The sequence below is a fragment of the Homalodisca vitripennis genome, chromosome 1 (assembly GCF_021130785.1).
Source record: "Homalodisca vitripennis isolate AUS2020 chromosome 1, UT_GWSS_2.1, whole genome shotgun sequence".
Taxonomy (NCBI): domain Eukaryota; kingdom Metazoa; phylum Arthropoda; class Insecta; order Hemiptera; family Cicadellidae; genus Homalodisca; species Homalodisca vitripennis.
In genome coordinates, this window is record NC_060207.1 from 90669898 (window position 1) to 90691990 (window position 22093).

Below are 22093 nucleotides of genomic sequence, written 5' to 3' on the forward strand. Positions count from 1 at the left end.
TTTTTATTTTAGTTTTATATTGGTTTTTGATTGGTTAAGCATCATCCGATCACAATAAGCTTCACCCCTTCAACTCTCCTGTACACGTGTTTGTGTATCATTAGCAGTGTTGGTTTAACATATTTATTGAAGATGGCTCTTCAGAGTAAGGCTGAAATATTTCTAGAACTTACTTGTGTTACCAATTTAAATTGATTTAAGCATTCATGTAAAGAAATCTAACTTTATTAATATTTCTTTTAATGCAACTGATTTAAATTAAATGGGAGAATAGAAACATATTTTTGTAAATGTGGTTTAATACATAAATATAAAGAAAACAAAATAAATAATCACTTTACGGTGTGTGTTTTCTAATACAATACAATACAATGTCATTTTATAGAAGGATAATTTGGAGTGATGCCCGGGTTGCAGAGGTTGGCCTGTACGTCGATGACACAGCCCAGTTTACGGTTGTAAGCCCCCAGAAAGTTGTTGCACTGAGCACAGTACAGGTTTACTACAGTGCTCTCACAGAGCAAGAACGGCAGAAAGGACAATGGCCAGCACCTAAAACATAAAACAAGACTACAGAAAGAATGTTTCTTACAAAATATGAATTAAATTTGATTTGTATCTGATTTTTTTTATTTCTAATATTTATAGTTAATTGTCACATGGTTTGGTTAAAAAATGTACGTATTCTTTAAAACATTTTATTCAACAGAACAAACTGTTTGAAGTGGATTTATTTGTATCATGGAAGGTGTGTTACTAATTTTAGCACCAACATGTTATCAAGGTATCAGTTGATACTAATAACAATAAAAATTCCTTCAAAATACTTGTAATTTACACAGTGTTTTTTTATTTGTATAATATTAACATTTAAGATATTCATAACAGATGACATGGATGGATGAGAAGTGTACACATACACTTGTGAGTGTTTCCGACAACCAATTCAAATGATCTGAAATATTGTTCTGTAAATTTCCCTAAAATTTAATTTAAGATATTTTGTTTGTATGTATTATTTAATAGGAAATACCCATCTATAGAGAATCAGAGTAATAAACCACTTAAATCATTTATATTATTTAGCTTTTCATTTGAAAGGTTCAGGGAATATCGGATCTAAGAACCTTTCTTTCAGACTGTTTAGAAAGGAAATTTTAACGTTTCAATATTGCATTAAAGTGTTATCTATAATTAATTTTAAATTATTGAGAATACAACGTAAGTGTATTAAATATTATTAAAAACACCTTTAAATTGTAGGATTTAGTTCTCCTGTGGCCTTTATTTGTTCAAAAGTGATGTGCAAGAAAAACATCTGTTAATAATTTCCCAATTTCATTTTTGCTGTCAACATTTATCAAGCTTTTTCCTGTACTTTGTTTTAGTGTACTTGTTTGATTCAATAATACTATTCATGAGACAGACCGAAAAGGGCCCTACATCTGTTTAACGATATACAATACAAACTACCAAACACTTAAAAAGTCAGTTTAACCAGATGACATATCTATTAATAAGCAGAAATAAAGATATAAAACCCATTATTGCCAAACTTGGTGACGTGGGAGCATTTACCTAAAATTATTCCTAAACTAATTCAGTGTATGCAATCAAATTTGTATGATCATCTTTTAACTCGGATATTTATTAATCAAGTATGAAAAATGATTAACTTTTTGGACAAGCTACAATTGTAAAAGCATCAATAAAATTTTTAGTTTACAAACAAAAGAGATGCTAATCACCTGTATGAGAATATTATCAAACAAAATAAGTCACAGACATGATTTGAACGTGCGATATCTCTGATTCAGATCCAAAGTTAGATGCCCAGAAATATAAGTCGCTGGCTCGGCCATGTCAGAACTTAATTTACAAAATTATACCTCGATTTAGTACTTATTTTGTACTAATTTGTGCAGCAGTACTGGAGTTGGTACCAAACACAGTAAACACTTCCTAATAAATTAGTATTATGAAGGGAGTTTTCAAGTTTAATGGGATGTAACCCAGAGGCGTATTTACAAATTCTACGTGGTCTCCGCGTTAGCATGGCCAAGTCATGGTGGGACGCCTGAATGTTTAGGTTCGTGCTCGCTCGGTTCGGAACTACCGAGTTAAGTAGGAGATTCATTGAAGAGTTATCGCATGAAAGCCATTCAAATTGGATAACAAAACAAAATTATAAAAATATAAAACATTTCTGTTGTTCAGAAATGATATAAACCTCAAGGAAGGTCTCAATGTGTGATCAATGTTGATGAAGTTCGATAACACCCATTATGTCAATGTTGCTAAAACTTAAAACTATTTAAGGGGTTTAGATGAAACCGTAAGAATTTTTAACTCTTATTTTACACGTGAAATGTCTCCAGGTGCTGCTAAATCCTATAACAAAATTTTAATCATTAAATCGTCCGTTAATGAAAAAGAAATTTTAACCAACTTAGCCAACGCTCAGGCGAATCCAATTTTAAGACAAATTATTCACATGCACAGTTGGAGGAAACGCCGTTCTGTAGACAGAGATCCAGACACATGTTGGGAGGGTGTAAAAACGAAAAAGTTCATCTGGAAAAAAAGGATTTTTTGTAAATGTTGATGGAAAATCTAAAACTGTAGCACTGGTAGTTCCAATCGTGAAACGAGTAAATCTCGTTCTATTATATTACGTTTTCTATATGTTTTTGTGACGATTTTATTTTGATTGGTGGGTATCATAAGTAGTATTTAAAAAGGTTTAATGATACGAGGCTTTGTGATGTGTCTGAAGATGATAGCCTCGCTATTGAAAGGCCTCACAAAACAAATAAAAGTTTTAAATATTGGTTTTATGTTTTTCATGTAATTTAACAGTGACCAATATAAGCTCCATCTACAGCATTTCAACTTTTTACTGTGTTGGGTACAAATTCTGATACTGCTGTACAATTAAGTACGAAATCGTGGTACAATTAATTGTGTTCATGAAGTTATTACGCTGGACTGGCTTGTCGTTGGCCCGGCTACAACGCTTTTGTTAATAACGTTTTACTGTGTTGGGTACTAATTGTGATACTGCTGTAAAATTAGTATGTCTGAATTATATAGTAAATTTAATCTTGATCAAGATGCTTTTATTACAAAAAAATAAAAATTCCATACAAAATCTTTCTATATATATAATTTAACTTAGGTTAGGCTTCAATCTAGTTTGTTAATATCAATCTAGTTATTAATATTACATAATTAATTACCTGTTGATTGCTATTTTGTGTAAAGTTTAATACAAAATCTTGTTTCAACCATGTTTAACATTAAATTACTGCTAAGTAACTTAAGACCATAGTGTTGTTGATAGGACTTTCTGTTACAAGCATGGAAATGATGTGGGTGTTATTTGGGAAAATCAGATTGTACTGCTTAGATTGGTGAAATGTATATGAGTAGTATGAGTCTAAACATAACTAACCCCAACATGAAGCAAGCACCGAGTGAACTATTGGCCAGCTGGTTCCTCTGGCGGCGTATCACAGGTTGGGCCTCGCACCCACAGCAGGGACACACCACCTTCGTAGAGCCTGGCTTCCATGACTCAACTGCCGCAAACCACTTCTTAAATCATTAACAATTCGTTATATGCACTTTTATCAAGTCTATTCGGGGATACAAGAAATCATCCTCTGTTGAAACCTTTTCACAGTTTTGTTTTGAAAAATTTCATAGTTAACTTAAAAAGTTAAAATGATTTCCTATAAAATAATAGAAAACAATCAGTAAATTTCTGTAATGTTATAAACCAGCTAATGACAAATAAAGTTGACCTCTTATATCCTTTACAAGTACTTGCTTATATTAGTGTCATTTACAGTGTTTCAAGCTCTGAAGGTACAACAATTTGGTCTAAGAAATTTTACTGAACTGTAAACAGATTATTCTAAGGTATCAGCTACTATAATTGTAGTGCAAAAATGTATGTTTGCTTGTAGTCTTAGCAACCTACAAGAGTTTTCAGAGTGGTTTCTTGGAGGGAAGCGTTTGGGTTTTATAATCTCTCTCTTCCCCTGATGTCCAAATCTTACATCACAGAATATTTGTGTGTAAACTAGAATAGAATAGAATAGAATATTCTTTATTGCACATAATCTTGGAGAACAGGGCAAAAGTCATGTTTATGTTACAATTGGTGTATGAGTTTATTGTTTGTCAAAAATTGTGTGTTCTACATTGAACAAATTCTTGGATTGTGTAAATTGGTCGCTCCAGTAGCCAGTTTCTCAAGGAGGCTTTGAAGTTCTTTTCTGGCAGTCTTCTTAGGGATTCAGGTAGAATGTTGAAGAACATTGCTCCTCGATAAGAAGGTTTCCTCTCAAATAAGCTGAGATGATGTTGATTTAGGAGAAAGTTGCTCCTGTGTCTGGTTTTATAGGAGTGTCTGTCTCCAGTCCTTGCTTGCCCTGATTTGATTGTATAGAGGATTGTCTCTTGGATGTAGAGTCCTACTACAGTCAGAATTCTCAGTTCTTTGAAGGCTGTTCGGCATGTGTCAAGTGGTCCTAGTCCTTTTAGAGCTCTAATTGTCCTTTTTTGTAGAACCAGCACCCTTTGGAGATTTGAGATTGTCGTGCCTCCCCAGGCTATCAGGCCGTATCTCAAGTGAGATTCAAACAACGAGTAGTATGCTGTCATAGCTACATCAGTGTTGCTGATTTGTGCAATTCTCCTTATTGCGTAAAGACTGCTATTTAGTTTTTGACAGAGCTGGATGATGTGTGGTTCCCAAGATAAATTTCGGTCCAAGGTGAGTCCTAAATATTTTCCGAATTCTATTGTAGTTACTTCTGGGAGACCATGATAGTTATTTTGAGTAGCTGTAAAAATTAGTTGTTGGGTTTTTGATTCATTTAAAACCAAATCATTTAGGTTGCAATATTGTTTAGCCATATTGAAAGCTACAAAGGAGTCAATGTCTAGTTGATCTTTGTTTTTGTTTGCTACAATAAGGGCTGTATCATCAGCGTACATTACCATTTCACAATAGTTTTGACGGTATTCTGGAAAGTCGCTAGTCAGAAGGATATACAAGACAGGTCCAAGAACAGAGCCTTGTGGCACTCCTCTGCTTACTGGTAGTGGTTCAGATTTTACTTTTTTGACTGTGTTGTGTGTAGTGTAAGTAATTTCCACAATCTGTGTCCTATTGCTGAGGTAGCTCTTGAACCAGTCTATTTCTTTGTCAATGATTCCCAGAGTTTGCAGTTTTTTTGTAATGAGGTTGTGGTCTAGACAATCGAAGGCCTTGGTAAAGTCCAAAAGTATACTTGTGGCTATATATCCTGCTTCCAATTTATCAATGATGGTTTCAATTAGTTGGACCAGTGCTGTTGCTGTAGATCTGTCTTTTACAAAACCATGTTGTCTCGGAGTAAGAAGGTGGTGCTGTTTGAGATGGTCCAGTAGTCTAGTTAGCACTACTCGCTCCAGGATTTTGGAAAAAGTGGAGATAAGTGAGATTGGCCGATAACTGGTGGCTTCGTCAGTTGCTCCAGTCTTATATTTTGGATAAATTTTTGCGAGTTTCAACCCGCTGGGAAAAGTCCCTTGTAAAAGTGATTTGTTTATAATAGTTGTTAGTGGAGTGATAATTTCATGTTTGCATTGTTTGACCAATTTAGAAGATATTTCATCGTCTCCTGTTGATGTTTTTGATTTTAAGGTGTCTATGATGTCTCCGACTTCTATTTCATTTGTCTCCTGGAAAATTAGTCCAAATTAGGTATTTGGGGTATGTAATTTGGTTCTATTGTGTGTGTTGTTCGTTGTTCATTTCCTTTGGTATCAAGTGTTCTGTCAGCAATTGTAGCAAAGAAGCTATTTAAGTAATTGGCAATGTCTATTGGAGAGTCTGATGCGTAGTCCTGTATGTTTAAGCGTTCAAGTTGAGTTTTTTCTGATCTCTCTTTTCTTTCATTATTAATCACTTTCCACATGGATTTTGATTTGTTGTCAGATCTTTCAATGTAGGAGGAGTTAAGCTGTTTTCTTAGTGTTTTTAGTTTTAAATCGTAGGATTTTTTCCTTTGGGCTGTTTCTTTTTTGTCGTCAGGATGGCCCGTAATGTGTTCTCGATTTAGTCCTTCTAAGTATGAATTTTTTAGCGCCTGGCTTTCATCAACCCATATATTCTTGGTGGGATTTCTTTTATGTTTTACTATTTTGAGAGGGCAGGCTATGTTCATTGCAGATTGGAGGATCCCATGAAACGCTTTATAAGCAGCATCCACATTGTCTGTGAGCATAACTTGTGACCAGTCCTGTGCTTGTAGATTATACCTCAGTTCTTCTACGGTTCTTGTGTTAAATTGTCTTTTGTATGATTGTGTCTGCGTGGGGCTTGTCATGTTTGTAGAGATAAAGCATAACTGGGCAGTGTGATCTGAGAGGCCTGTTTTTAGCACTCTGGTTGATATTTCAGTTTCGTTAATGTTTGTGCATATGAAATCTATAGAAGTCTTGCTGTGACTGGTTATTCTTGTAGGGGGTAGGTGAAGTCTGCTCAGTCCATAGCCGTGAATCATATCGTCCAAGTTTCTTCTGTCGTTGCTTGCCACCAGGTTGTCTACATTGACATCCCCTATTACGAGTACCGGGTTTTTAAAAGATGTTATTTTGTCCAATTCAGATGATAAAATATCTAATGCTTCTTCCAAGTTGCTACTAGGTGGCCTGTATAAACCTAAAAGGTGCAAGAATCCTTGTTTCATCTCAGTTTTTAGAAGGATGGTTTCACATATAAGTTCTGATGTGGTTCCTGATAAGGATATTACTGTAATTTTATTTTTAAGGTTTAAGTTTGCAAAGACAGCCACTCCACCTTTTCTGTGTTGTTGTCTATTAAAGCAGCCTATAAGTCTGTAGCCAAGGATTCTAGTGCTCTCCAGCTTTTCGTTGTTTAAGCCATGCTCAGTAAGTATTAGTAAGTCTGGTTTGTTGTTGTGGAGAAAATGAGCAAGTCTGTCGGTTTTGTTCTGAAGGCCGTCAATATTTTGGTGTGCAATCATAAGTTTCTGGTGCTTATTCCTAGGTTTGGAAGAATTTATATTTTGGGGATTTTGATTTATTTTTAGTTCTTGTGCTGTTGCTAATTTCGGCTCAGCTATGTCCTTGTGGACTTGATTTTGGTTTTTTCTAAAAAAGAGTCAAGTTGGTGGGTCGCATCCTGTGAAGAGGTTTGAGTCTGAGGTCCTGGTTGTGTAGGAGACTGGTTAGGCATATATGAGGTGGCAGTTTCACATAATACAGAGGGTTTGCCGTATTTTTTTACATTGTCTTTATAAATGTTAATATTGTCCTTGTACTCATCAATGTGACGGTTGAAGAACTCCTCGATACTTTCTCCTTCTTTTCTGATTTTTGCTAAAGCTGGTGGTGATCTTGAGATCTTATGGGAAGATGTGGAAGGTGAAGTTATTTTAAGGCCAGGCATTGCTGATGTTGGTGTCGTCAGAGGACTCGTTTCAGAGGCTTGTCGCCCTGGTTGTTTTCTTGAGTCCTGTCCTTGAAGTGTTGCAGCCTCCTTGCATTTGGCAACTTGCAATGCTACACTGAACTGAGTCTTCTTTTTGTTTTTGGAGATTTTTTTTGATATATTAAATTTAGAGCAGTTATTTTTCTGACTTAGATGTGATGTCATTTTGTGGGGATTTGGGGTTTGAGAGCAAGTTTTCCCAACTTGTTCTTTTAATTTTTGTATTTCACACTCTGTTTCATATTGCCTTCTTTTAAGGGCAGTCAATTCGGTAATTGTTATCAATGGTAAGAGAGTCTCTCCTGTATGTGAGCATGTTTGAATACCAACGTCCCGATTGGTAGCTTGAGGGATTACTGATTTTATTGACTCCGATTTGGAAGTGAGTTCTTTTATAGTTTTTTCTAAGTTAAAAATTGTTTTCTCTAGATTGTCAATAAGTTTGCGTTGGTTGTTGTCTTGTTCTTCAAAAAATTCTTGGAGCTTTGTTTGGTTATTTCTCTCTTTGTCTAGCTGGCTCTGTAACTTTGCCAGTTCTTGGTGTAAATTCTCGATTTTGCTTCTATATTTTTCTTCAGTTAGCTCCATTTTCTCTGTCTTTTCTGAAGTATCTGCCAGCTCCGCCTCGAGTCTCATGCATTTTTCAAGCAGCTTATTGTTTTCTGCTTTTAGCTTTGTATTCTCCTGTAGAAGGACACTACCTGCCTCAGCTGCAAGAGATAAAGACAAATTGAGATTGGCTTCCTCAGGATTTACTAGATTTTGTATTTTCTCCACGATAGTATGAGTGTCATTTGCAAAAGATTTGTTTTCAGTGAGACTGTGCTCCAATTCTTCTTTTAATGAGTTGTTTGCTAGGCCGGTACTGCTCACAGTTAACCCTTGTGTTTTGGGGGTGGAGCAGCAGAGCTTTTCTTTTATGTTAGGTTGGAAATGTTCTTCACCGGTGCCTTGGAAAACTTCCTCTCCTCCTGATAGTGGTGCACAGTCTATGTGAAGTATAGTGGTTGATTCGGGGTTATCTAGTATTGGGAGATTATTCATAACTTGGTTAGAGTCAAGGAGGGTTTTGGTTGGGGATGGAGGAGAGATGTTGCAGTTTCTGCATTTCCAGTTTGATATCTCTTTCTTTGTGAGTTTTGTCACTTGTCTTTCTGTAAGATTCACACAACCACCATGGTACCAGAGGTTGCAGGTGCCTGTGCATAAAATACTGGAGTATTTTACCCCAATACCACACTCTCCACAGGGGTAGTTTCGAGCCTTTGCTCTGGTGTTTGGCATTATCTGGTGTCCTTTTACAGTGAGGCTGTGTGAACGGATAAAACAGCGAAGTAATGATTTCTGCTCCTTCAAACTCATCTGTCCATCATTTTAATCGCATTAGTGCTCAAAAGTAAATTAAAAAAGTGCTAGAAACTGGTTTAGTTAATGCATTTATAAAATCACTGCCTATCTGGAACCTTCTTGTAGGTAATCCTTGTAAAGTCCAAAACAAGTATTATTCAACAGATAACCTGAGAAGAAAATGAACAGAGAGGGAGATCCTTATGGGCATTGTAATATTTCTAGATTTGTTTATTAGGTAGATTTTGAAGAAAAATCTCACTCTTGTGGTTTCTACCTATTTTGGTATCATTATGTGACGTGTTTGTGTTTCCTGATCATCTGAGTAAAAAAGATCTGTTACAAAGGTTAGATATTATTAGATAAAAAATTTGCAATTTTTAAAATTCACTACTTAGACTGTATCGCTTATCATTATAAACATTGGCTTGGTTGAATCAAATTTTATTTGTTGAATTATTCAATAATACCCTTCATTCTTGATGGCGAAGTTGAAATGTTCAGAATCATAACATGACAATGGGATATTGTTGGTAAGGTTTAGATTACTTCAATCTAAGCTATGTATTGCACAAACTGTGTAACTATTTGAGTGCAAGTTGGAGAGTGTTTAGTCTACAGGCTCATCTTGAAGAGCTGTAAGATAACTATCTGAACTCAAAAAGTTGCCTGGTGATGTTTGATGCTTGGAAATTGAGAAGGATTTGAAAAGTGTATTTATATGAGTTATACAGCTATATACAATTCTCATAGGAAATGCATCATATTGCCATTTTCTTATAACTGATTTATTTTGTCATGAGACTATATTTAGTGACATTTAATGAATCTATGAAACAAATGAATACTATAAGAGTCCAAAATGTGAATTTTATACAGTGTAAAGAAATATATTTACCTTAACCAGAATTTTAAGAACTGTATGATCTATAGCCAGAAGGTCCTTCTTGCTTGTATGTTCTAACAAGATGCAAACCAATTTTAACCCCTCAGAAGAAGTAGTTTAATGTATAATGTGTTATTTAGGTATTATATGTAAGTAATGTACAAATATAAGCTTGGTATGTATTGTATTTGGGTAAACAGTTTTAGTAGTAATCATAGTATTTTGGATACGGTTATCTAGGGCCAACATCAAGGGAGATGATGTAATGGAATATGTATCAATAAATCTATGTTAAACAAGATATTAAATTTAGGACAGGAATTAATACAATATTAGGTTAATTTACTTAGAATTTTAATTCTAAATTGTAAGGCTATTAGAGCCAGTAAAGTTCATAAACATTATTTAACACCATCTAAAATGGAAAATGCTATACACTTGAATTGATACTCTAAAAGAATCAGGTGAGGGTACTTGGATAAGGAGGTGACCCATAAAATAAGGTAAGTAGCAATTCAGCAACTAAAAAAACTCCTAATCCTTGCCAAAAGGATTATACTTATCTTAAGGCTAAACAGCTATACTTAAAGTAATTTTATTGAGGCACTTCATAGTGAATTCCTACTCTATGTGAAGGTGTGCACCACTTAAAACTTTAAATGGTTGCCCATTTTTTGTTTTGGTAATTCATTTAGATTTCTGAATGAGTATTTTTGACTAATGGGCATATTTAAATTTATAACACAATCTATGATTACTTTGAAATTAATTCTGAAGACTTTATTCTATGTGTTCTTGTGTCATAATAAGTTTGTGATTCTATTTGTATTTATAATGGTGTCCATACCTGTACACTTGTACTTAGTTCTATTCTCTCTGCGTTGTTGTCTGGCCATAGCCCTGCAGTAGTCATCCTGCGTGGGTGCAGGACAGTTGACAGCACAAGGGATGGGACAGGGGGTGGGTGGGCAGGGTGGAGGTGGTGGGCAAGGCTGGGGTGGACAAGGTCCACAGACGTTGTATGGTTGAGCTGCGTTTGTGGGGATACAGCCGGGGGGGCATGGTCTAGGACAAGGAGGTGGACAAGGAGGTGGACAAGGAGGTGGACAAGGAGGTGGACAAGGGGGTGGACAAGGGGGTGGACAAGGACGTGGGCAAGGAGGTGGACAAGGAGGTGGACAAGGAGGTAAACGAGGAGTTGGGCATGGTGGGCGAGGGGGTGGACACGGTTGGTAGCATGGAGGGCATGCTGGTGGAACTGGAGGACTGGGTTCTGGACGGCGGCATGGAGGGCAATATTCCGGCACTCTAGGCAGTGGGCAAGGACCCAGGCACGCCTTAGGCTGAAAATAGTATTGTTGAGGTTCAAGAAATATGCAATAAACATTTCTTACTTATAACAACAGAACTAATTCACATGGTGTAATTGGTGTTTGGATAATTTTAAGTTATATTTTAATCATAGCCTTTTAAGATAATTCTTTTAATAATATAAAACAGAATACCTACATTTTTTATCATTTCATGAGTAGTTTTATGCATTGAAAGTAATACTTAGGAGCAACTTATAATTAACTAGCCTCAAATAAAAACTGATGAAGATAAGGACATGAATATTTTAGAGTTTATATGAATGATGACTGGAGGAATAATAAAGGTTTTTATTTAATGTGGTATTTATTTGCACTTGCAAAAAATATTTCCTTAGAATAATTAAAAAAAAAACATGTAACTTATAAAAAATGTAAATCACTAAAAATATTTTGTTCCCTGAAAGTATATTATCTCAACCAAATACTGTGAAAAAATAATATTATATTAATCTTCAGAAGTTTTTATTTTGGCCTAACTAGACAAATTCTCGAATGTCCCACTGTAAATGCCCATAGTTCCTCATAGAGTGATATATTTTAGAGAAATCTTTTTTTAGTTTTCGGGGAAATTATCTTTAAGGACTGTAACATTGAAATTAAAAATTTGCAAATTGCAACAAAAAACCGATTACACAACTTTCATGATTGTTAAAATAATTTGATGGTTACTTTTGTGTTTTATTTTTCTTAGTAATGTTAACTTTTGTTAAAACAGAATATTTAAATTGAATTAATACAAAATGTGTGAAAAACAAAATATCACATTTCCGATTTTGCATATGTCTACACTATTATTTTACTTGTACTGCTTTAAACATCTGAAAACAAAGTTATTTCTTTTTTATTAAATCTAGTTTATATTGTGTTATACTTTATTGTATATAATATATAAGCATAACATTCCAAAACAACATTCAAGGTGTAAAAACCTCTTATAACGTAAAGTATTAACAATTGTTAAGCTCAATTAAAGTAATATGAATTTATAACTGATTAAAAAGTTACCACAATTTTAACTGGTAAGATATGTGTTTATCTACAAGAGGATCCTTTAGTTTTATATTTTACTTCAAAATGTTAAATTTATTGTAATTCAATAATTAAGTTGGATCATATAAAAAGAAATCTTCCATAAAATAATTTGTAATTAGAAGTTTTAGTATTATGAGAATATAAAGTAAATAAAATAAATGTTATAAATATATTTTAAGTATCACATCCATTCTCTTTGGTGTCTTATAGCATCATATCTTTCATCCATCATGCTAAGCCCACTGTATGATAGCTTCATCCTTCTCTTTGTAACTTTAACATTAGACATCATCTTCTCAGAAAAGAAAATCCTCTTTGTCCTCTCATCTATACAAACTAAAACATCTATCTCAGCCAACCACATGGCTCCTTAGTAATATTGGTCCTGATCCTTAGGACTAATATATTTTGAAGTATAAAAATAGCTCAAGTAATAACAAGTGCACTTATGCCATAGGAGTATAATTTATACATTTTAAAATTCAAAGAAACAGAGGGCATCACCAGTTTTAAACAATTTTAGTTAGGTAACCCTGTAAGAAAAAATTCACTTAAGATGGTACTAAGTAAAGTACAAATTCCTATTGGAATAATGCTTCAAAACCTAATATTATTTTATGGTAAACGTTTGATTAACCCTTAATGTAACAAGCATTAGAAAGAAAAATAACTTTAGTAAGATAAACATTTGTTAGGAATAAAAGCAGTAAGATAAAAAGTTAACATATTTTATTTTGTTATCCTTATCAATATAGTAAGTATAATCAAAATGATTTGAAACTTAATGTACATTTTTGTAAGAACATTATATACTTTGGAATTTAAAGGAAGTGCAATTACAGAAATAAATCACATTTTATACTAAGTAATGTTATGTCTTAAACTTTTTACCAATGAACATAGCCAAATTTTAGACAAAGTCATTCTTTCTCAATTTTGTTATTTCATTTAACCTAATCCGGCGGTTTTTAATAATCTTGGATCAGTTTATCATTTGGCAAAACTCATGAAAGAATATGTTTACAAATTTTTACCAAATTGATTTCTAGACATAAACTCTTTTAACACCAAAGAAAATTAGCTGAAGGATATGTAAAACATTTAATTTTTATTAAATTAAAACTGATCTCATTTTAGAGACCAGTAAAATTTTGGAACTAATTTGGTTTATGTTTGATATAATATATATATATGATATATATATGAACAGTATTTAAAGGGCTTAAGGCATCATTGGTGCACAGCTGATGAATTGTCTCGTCATGTTTGTATCAGAATAATTATAATTAATTGTGAATTTATAATAAATATGAACATTTCATTTTAATTTTTTATACAACTCTAGTCTGTCAATACAAGGTTTAAAATATCACAGGAAGAAAGTTAGTATATGCTTTACATAAAAATACAGAGTGGTCAATTAATTATCTTAATTTAGACCTAGAGAAATGATTTTTCACCATCTGATTAAGATCAGCTTTCATATTTTTTTTAAGAGCGCCAAAGTTAAAGATTGAGAACGTCATCGAGTCCTTAGTGTCTGTCCGTCCGTCGTGGACGCAGCATATCGCTTAGATGGATGAGGCAAAGTGCTGGGCCGTAGGAACCATGCCTTCAAATATCTTCTCTGCTGCGCTCTCGTACATTTGGAAAGACGAACGTGTCTTTTACTTTGAGTGCAGAGTGGTCACTAATGATGTTGTAGTTTGATCAGAGCCGTATTTAGCTTCATACCACCAGTAAACTATAGGGCTGATCGTAGCTGATGTGATGGGGGGACGGGAGAGAGCAAAAACAATGCCATACCACAAACGTTATTGATCTTCGCCACCTGTTTTTGTACCGTTTCAACATAAAGGGTGTTGGTTGTAATATTTTTATATTGGTACTATAATAGAAAATGGTGAACTGAGAGGATTTTATTAATTTTGAAAACAAGTTTTAAATACCAAAAACAATTCAGGTACTGAGACGTACTGTCGTTATAAACAGCCGTTCCATTATAAAACTTTCTTATAATAGCTCAAGAGAACACCAAAGAGTACGGGCCTGCATCGTCATGAATCTATGTTTTCCCGGAGAATAAACCACTTTGGATCTGCTGGTAGATGTAAGGAAATCGAAGACCACCACCATTAGATTTAATGCTCTAAGTTACCGAACAATAGAGGTTGGTACTCGAGTACAAGCCATGGACTACCAGGAGACTAAATGTTATCAAGTGCCAAAAAGAGGTAATCTCAACTACAGGCTCTTAATAGTTGACGATCTGGAGGCACCACATCAGGTTCTACCTGGCAATTTCGATGCGGAGTACTGATATGTATTATCATTACAAACAGGTGTTCTATTATAAACAGCTGATTTGATCGCTCACCAGTAATGTGATTGAGCGTTTTGCTGTTGTTACGAGTAGAATTATTAAATATACAAGTCATGTTTACAGTTACTTCTATTTTTACATAATAGATACATTTCCCACTTATTAACCCCCATTAATAACTTGGTAAAATATATACATATTTACGTTATGGATGTACGAAACTCAGTCGATATAACAAACTATTTATAAAAGGTTTAAATTAAATTCCTGTAGAATATAAATAAACTTACATATAAATATATACTTATTTGATTGAAAGGGCACACAAATTCTTTTTATCAATAGCTGTTTTAATTTGACATCTAATTGTTGTTATTTATACTTTAATGACAAATAATATTTCATGATTTGTTCTTTATATAAGACATTATGCCGATCGTCTTTCCGTGCAGTTTGCTATCTGTACTTAATCTATATTTGTGGCAACTAGAGAATTATAATAAGTAACATTGTTATGTTGTTTAGTTTCTCTTTATTTAATGTCAATCCGAAATAGTTTTTCATTCTCTTCAAACCTGAAACAATTATTTCACCTGAGCAGTTTGTAGCTAGAATATTCGTAATGACATGTAGACATCTTGCATGGAATATAGACATATTCGTAATGACATGTAAACATCTTGCATGGAATATAGACATATTCGTAATGACATGTAGACATCTTCCATGGAATATAGACATATTCGTAATGACATGTAAACATCTTCCATGGAATATAGACATATTCGTAATGCTAAGTTGATATTTGGATAAACGTCTTGAACTCTTAGTTTTTACGACTAAGGTAGGTTGAAATGTAGGCCTATATCTATTAACAAGCTATCCAGAAATTTTTCAGCTGTTGATACATTTACACAATTTGGTTGAAATTTATCGATAACATACATCTTCGTCAAGATTTTTACGTAAAAATCACACATTTAGAATTTTAATTCGTCTAATCAACTAGTATACCTTCTGGGCGTAGTATAAAACCACTGGCAAAACATTCTGATATATACACAAAATATATTTATATACGTGACAAAAAAAATACATGGGTGTGTTTAAACATTATTTATATCCAGTCTCGTTGAAATCATTGTTATCTTTGTTAACTATGGAAATTGTATATATTGGATACACGCAGTTGTCTAGCTGACTGCCAACTAATTACTCGTACAATTGCTGTGGCACACTTTGGACAAATCCTGTTTCAGTCGGGAAAAATTCACAACTCGTCAACGAATTCAGATATCAATACGAAACCTACGGGATTTGTTTTGTTTATTTTGTTTATCTTGCTACCCAAAACCATTTAAGGCTATCCTTTAAGGGGATATCCTACAGGCTTAACTTAAAAAGATCGTTCTGAACCCCATCATTTGATTTTAGTGAAAGGATAGGCTATACATACCAACCAAAGGTTGAGTTACTATTTTATTTTATTTGAATATTTCGAACTATCATAATAAATAATATCAGGAAACCGAGCTTTGCTCGGTATCTTTTCTGGTAAATCGTGTTTTGGGATTCATTTTATAATATACCAGTTGTCCGCAAACGATAAAACTATGAATGCCAATGTTTTTTATTGTTCCGTCATCTTTTGTATTAAAGGATGCTAGAGCAAAAGATGCGTTTATGTTTCTTATTTTGTTATGAAACCCTTCTGGATATGGGTGACGGTTTAAAAAAGACGTACTAATTAATTTGAACTTTTTTGTTGCTCCATTAAAATTAGTCAATGCACACAAAAGTCACCAAAATAGTTTCTATTTATGCTATTAGAAACCACGTTCCTTAGGGAAATGCAATGCACCGTAATAGATACACAAAATTTCAAATGTTCCTAAAGTGTGACATTGCACAGCTGTACGGCACACATCAAAGCTCAAACCTTAATTTGGTGAACTTAAGCAGGTAGTTTAATAAAGAAAACGGCTTATCATTTAATAGTAAACCTTAAATCGTAAACTCTGACATATCTAGGTTCAACATTTGAATATATTTATGAAGTTTTCTTTTAATGCGGACTTATTAAACTTTATTTTTAATTGAAGAACTTGTAATAAAACATCACAACTAACGTTTATGATAGATATCTAACATAACTTAGATTTTTAGGGAAATATATATTTTAAAATAAATGAATCCGTTAAATATCCCGTTTAGTCAAACAATTTCGTAGTAACCACTTTCTTAAATTGTCATAACAATTCAAATATTCTATATAACTTAAGTTTATTAAAGTTAAATATGCAGTTAACTCTTTTTTCAATGAATTCAGTCTTTTTATATTGCCATAACAGATAAATTATGATGTTTAAGATCAAGAAGTAAATCATATATTCCATTTTCAATGCTAAAACATGTATATAACTGGAAAACTCTAGGTAATAGAACTTAAAACTAAGCCGTAATGTAACTGGAAACAAAAAAATAAATACCTACGGCTACTGGAGATATTTGTTGGCCCACATTTATGAAAGGGTGTTTCTGGCGTAAATGTGTGATAAGAGCGTCTTGGCGATTATTCTTGAGAATTTCTCCACACACCAAACATCGATACTGAAAAATTATAGCCAATGAATAACATAATTTTCATTTCATACAAATCATAGCTATTGAATAGGCCTAACATAGTCGCCAGTACATAGAGTATATAGCAATTCAATATCAATAATAGTCATCATTGCATACAAATTATAGCACTTCAATATCAACAATAGTCATCACTGCATACAAATTATAGCATTTCAATATCAACAATAGTCGTCAGTGCACACAAATTATAGCCAGTGAATGATAACTATACTTGTTGCGTACAAATCATAGTAATTAAGCCTATATTAAAATTATAGTCATTGCATACAAATTACAGCCATTGTACACTAATCGTAGTTATTGCATGACACTATAGTCATCTTATAAAATATTTTTCAATACAAAACATCTAGCGTAGATGATTATGGCGAAACAGATATTAAGCTTATAAATCTAGTTAACAATTTTGAATATTATTGGCAACAGTGTTTCACAAATGTAACAAGAAAGTAACATTTACTTTCACTGAAAACTTAGGTACGTTTGTATGATGAAAACTAAGTTAAACATAATTAATGATACGTTTCCACGTTTGGTTCTAGACGTATACATTTCTTGAAAATATCCAACTACAAATATATCCTAATCTTTTGTATGAATAATATGATTTTTATTTGGGTGCAATTCTCTAGTTGTCCTGATATCAAACGTTACGTTCGTAGAAGTGCAATACGACACAGGGAACTAGTACACAACGGGAACGTTATGTATACAATAAGGCGGCCATGAATGGTAGGTACAACCCACACAGAAAGTTTGTATCACATCAACCTCCCATCGATCGTGGAATGTACAGATGTGCTGGGCGCCTACGCGAGAAATGGCGAGAGCAGTTTGTATCACATCAACCTCCCATCGATCGTGGAATGTACAGATGTGCTGGGCGCCTACGCGAGAAATGGCGAGAGCAGTTTGTATCACATCAACTTCCCATCGATCGTGGAATGTACAGATGTGCTGGGCGCCTACGCGAGAAATGGCGAGAGCAGTTTGTATCACATCAACCTCCCATCGATCGTGGAATGTACAGATGTGCTGGGAGCCTACGCGAGAAATGGCAAGAGCAGTTTGTATCACATCAACCTCCCATCGATCGTGGAATGTACAGATGTGCTGGGCGCCTACGCGAGAAATGGCGAGAGCAGTTTAAATATTGAATTTGTATAGAGTAAACCAAAATATTTGATGTATTCGTCGTGTGCAAGCGATGCTGAGTACTTGCGACATCGTCTCTGATAATGGGGCATCTAAATTTGTTTGTAAAGAAATGGATTTGCTTTGAAAGTTAATATGGTTTTGTTGCACAAATTACGGCAAATAAAGGAATAAATCACGTTCAATAGTAATGTATGTCGCCATTGATGGGTTATCGAACGAATGCTTTTATGCATGTATGTATATATATATAGCCTACATATATTCATGCTACTATATAAACTTACCAGAGTTAAAAAATATGTATTTTTAATCTGAGATATGTAAATAGTAAGGAAACACCTACGTGTCACTTAAATCTTGGCAAGATTTAAGGCGAACCCAATGGGGATGTCCAGGAGCGGTCTTTAACCGCAAATGTCAAGCCAATTTGGTATAATGGGCTGGTAGATTGGTCTAGATTACTACGAATGATCACTGTTACTATGGGGACTTAACGTTAAAGACGTTTAAAGTTAAACATGAGGGAGTATGGCTTCTCCCGTCCACTTTGACTGGAAGAGGCTGCAACAGAACTAACACCCCCCACCCACACCCCAGATGACAGATTTTGCCCGAGTCCTCATGGGGCCTGAACAGAAGGCGGCCTCTACCCCCAACCTCACCCATCCTGAATTTCCTGTCATTCTTTCAGGAGTAAGTGGAATGAGGGGTTGCCATCACTTTTTGTGTTAAGTGAAAAAAACTGGAAATAATAATGAGTTTTAAAACATTTTAAATAAAAGAAATTATACATTTAATTAAACTCAATGTTCTATATATACATTATAAATATCTTTTCATTAGCTATTTCAACAGTTATAAAAGTTCTTAGTTATTTTGTATGCTGTATTTGTGTAATAGGGGTTATCTGCAAGGTGTATTATGTATGTGCATTTATACAGATTACGCCTTTCGTTTTGGAATTATCTATAGGTAATCATATCTCAAAGGTATACATTTTGTTATTACGTATAATACACACAAACAATCACACATCACTTTCATTTAATATATAAAAGATAATTTTATTTAGATTTCAATGAGGTAGAAGTCTAAACTTTTGCAATTTTAAGTTGCAATCTAAAACTACAGAGTAATGAAATTTAAAAAGGGTATTGTGCACATAACACGAACACGTTCTGCGAACCTATTGCAAGTTTGACACTCTGAAATAGCAACACTTCGATACGGTGTTGCCAATTTTCTTTCCCTTTTTGTTTTAGTGCGAATAGAAATAGCCAAAACCCCATTGTTTTAACTTACCGACGATAGGTTTACTCAAAGTTCGTTTAAGGTATAAGTTCAAGTTATGGGAATTTTAGGTTACATCCTAGAAATAAATATAATAGCAACTGTCAAATTGTGTATATTAAATAGAATACGAAATCGCTCAGCGATCTACTTCAAGTTTGACGCTCCCAAAAAGTAACACTCCGATGCGGTGTTGCCGGTTTTCTTTCATTCTTGTATTTTGTAGGATTGAAATTATCAGTATTTTTATAACATGTTTAATAAAATAATTTACACATAAAATATTTAAGGGCGCAAACGGTAAGATACACTTAGCGAGAGCTTACCTTCCCGGGATCCCCCGTCGTGTTGACAACAAGGCGACGAGTACCGAACTCGCCGCCCTAAACAATCACTTTAAGGCGAATTTATTCGTAGAAACTGCCTCGAAACGCGTCCTTGTATAACCACATTACACTTGAAGATGTCAAATATAACTATGATAATTTGTTTGAGCACGAGACAAGTAAATTTATAACATTGTTTTCATTAATTATTTGTTTTTGAAAATATTGAGTTAGATATAACCTACATTACAACCAGCTGTCAGAGAGAAACTCGCAATTTGTTTGCCACGGTAGGTTGAGTCGACATCAGCCAGCCCGCATACACAGTAACATAGTGTAGATACAAAAGTGGGTGCAACTCCGACTAAGCCACCAGATAAAATGTCAAGTTGAAACTGTCAATGTATTGTTTCTGATTATAATTTAAATAATAAACCAAAAATAAACAAAAGGTGTGACAAATCGAACAAATACTAACAAAGTTTTATTCAAATAATCAGCAGTAAACGTAGAGTTTTAATCTTGTTTTAAACAACTAGAAATAAATAATAATAACATCATGAAAAGAAGTAAAGTTAGGCTAATTACGCTAAACATAACATACATATGAATTAAATTGATTTAAACTCCTATAGTTTTTCAGGGTACAAATTCCTCCTTAAAATGGCTCATTTTCATATATCTTTACTTATATCCTAACTAGAAAGTGTTTTTGTTGTTTTAAGTTCAACACCACCTTGATTTCAACTTTGACTCTCAGGTTTGCACGTCATTCTTAGATACAAGAATGATTGCTACTAACTTATGTACCTAACCGATATATGTACCTAACTTATAAAAAAAAAAAAAAAAAAAAAAAAAAAAAAAACAATGAAGAAGTAAGTTCCTGAAAATAATCTGCGTGTGCGAGTGTTATGGTTATGGTGTTTTTTATAAGCTGGTGTAACTTAAAATTTAGACTCGTATAAATAATACAGATGAATTCAGGATAGAAGAATCTCAACGTGCAGATACCAGAGTGGTTCCTGTCGAGATTTCGTGGTAGAGCACCACGAGGAGGAATCGGGCCCTATCTCAACCATACCATCTTGGAAGATGGAAGGGATCTATTCCAGCCTCTAAAGACGTATGTGTTAATTCACACTTTCCACAAGAATGGCAGTGACTGAAATCGAAATGGGTAATAGAGCAAACGGCCGTTCTATGTTAATATAATACTCAATTATAACTCCATAGTTTGCTAAAATTTAGTACTCACAGCGAATGCTCAGACTAAGAAAATACCAAATTCGTATGTATCCAAAAGTTTCCATAATACAGTGAAGTGCAGTTTCCAAAGAGTCATTAAAGTACATAAACATATTATATCCCTTATTGATATTTAGCCACTCAATTTACAACAGCACCATTTATTTCTTGGAAGGCTGTGGAAACTTTATATAGCCTATTTCAGAAACGGTTTGAGATAATAATTTAAAATTTGGTACTCATCTAACTGTGCTACGTTTTCTTCAAATGTGTACTATTTAAAATAATTATAGTTTACATATTTCCCTTATATTCAAAATTTGTCCACAAATTGTGTTATATAGGTAGGATGTAAAAGTATATGTTATTTATTATTGTCTACAATTTAATACAAATGAATCACTAAGAATATTTACACACACACACACACACACACACACACACACACACACACACACACACACACACACACACACACACACACACACACACACACACACACACACACACACACACACACACACACACACACACACACACACACACACACACACACACACACACACACACACACACACACACACACACACACACACACACACACACACACACACACACACACACACACACACACACACACACACACACACACACACACACACACACACACACACACACACACACACACACACACACACACACACGCACGCACACGCACACGCACACGCACGCACGCACACACCACACACACACACACACACACACACACACACACACAACATTTACAATATATGTACAATTTCACTATGCACTATAAAATATCATCCATTTATAAAGTTTTTTTATGGCTAATATATTACAAATTACAGCGAGTATGAATGTCCCTTTCGTCATCACTCATATCGCTCTAGTCGCGAGAGTGAAATGACGACAGCTACACGCGACTCAGGTGTG

The 22093-nt window shown here is 34.1% G+C and overlaps 1 protein-coding gene across 1 annotated transcript; it reads right to left on the reverse strand.

Annotated features, from left to right (window-relative positions):
- Positions 1 to 279: 279 nt before the first annotated feature.
- Positions 280 to 22033, reverse strand: LOC124369651 (WW domain-binding protein 11-like). The gene is made up of 6 exons (XM_046827730.1): positions 22007 to 22033; positions 19892 to 19948; positions 16965 to 17081; positions 10591 to 11086; positions 3455 to 3581; positions 280 to 552 (listed from the first exon to the last, which is right to left on the reverse strand). Exons 1-6 carry the CDS (start codon positions 22031 to 22033, stop codon positions 375 to 377), a joined length of 1002 nt encoding a protein of 333 aa, XP_046683686.1. The 3' UTR covers positions 280 to 374.
- Positions 22034 to 22093: the final 60 nt, after the last annotated feature.

Excerpts from the sequence above, each read along its gene's own strand:
- LOC124369651 (XM_046827730.1), bottom strand. The coding sequence starts at position 22,033 with ATGACGAAAGGGACATTCATACTCGCT. Across the intron at positions 19,949-22,006 it reads AAGGGACATTCATACTCGCT|GGCGGCGAGTTCGGTACTCG; the intron begins GTAATTTGTAAT and ends GTGATTGTTTAG. Across the intron at positions 553-3,454 it reads GGTGCTTGCTTCATGTTGGG|GTGCTGGCCATTGTCCTTTC; the intron begins GTTAGTTATGTT and ends TTTATGTTTTAG.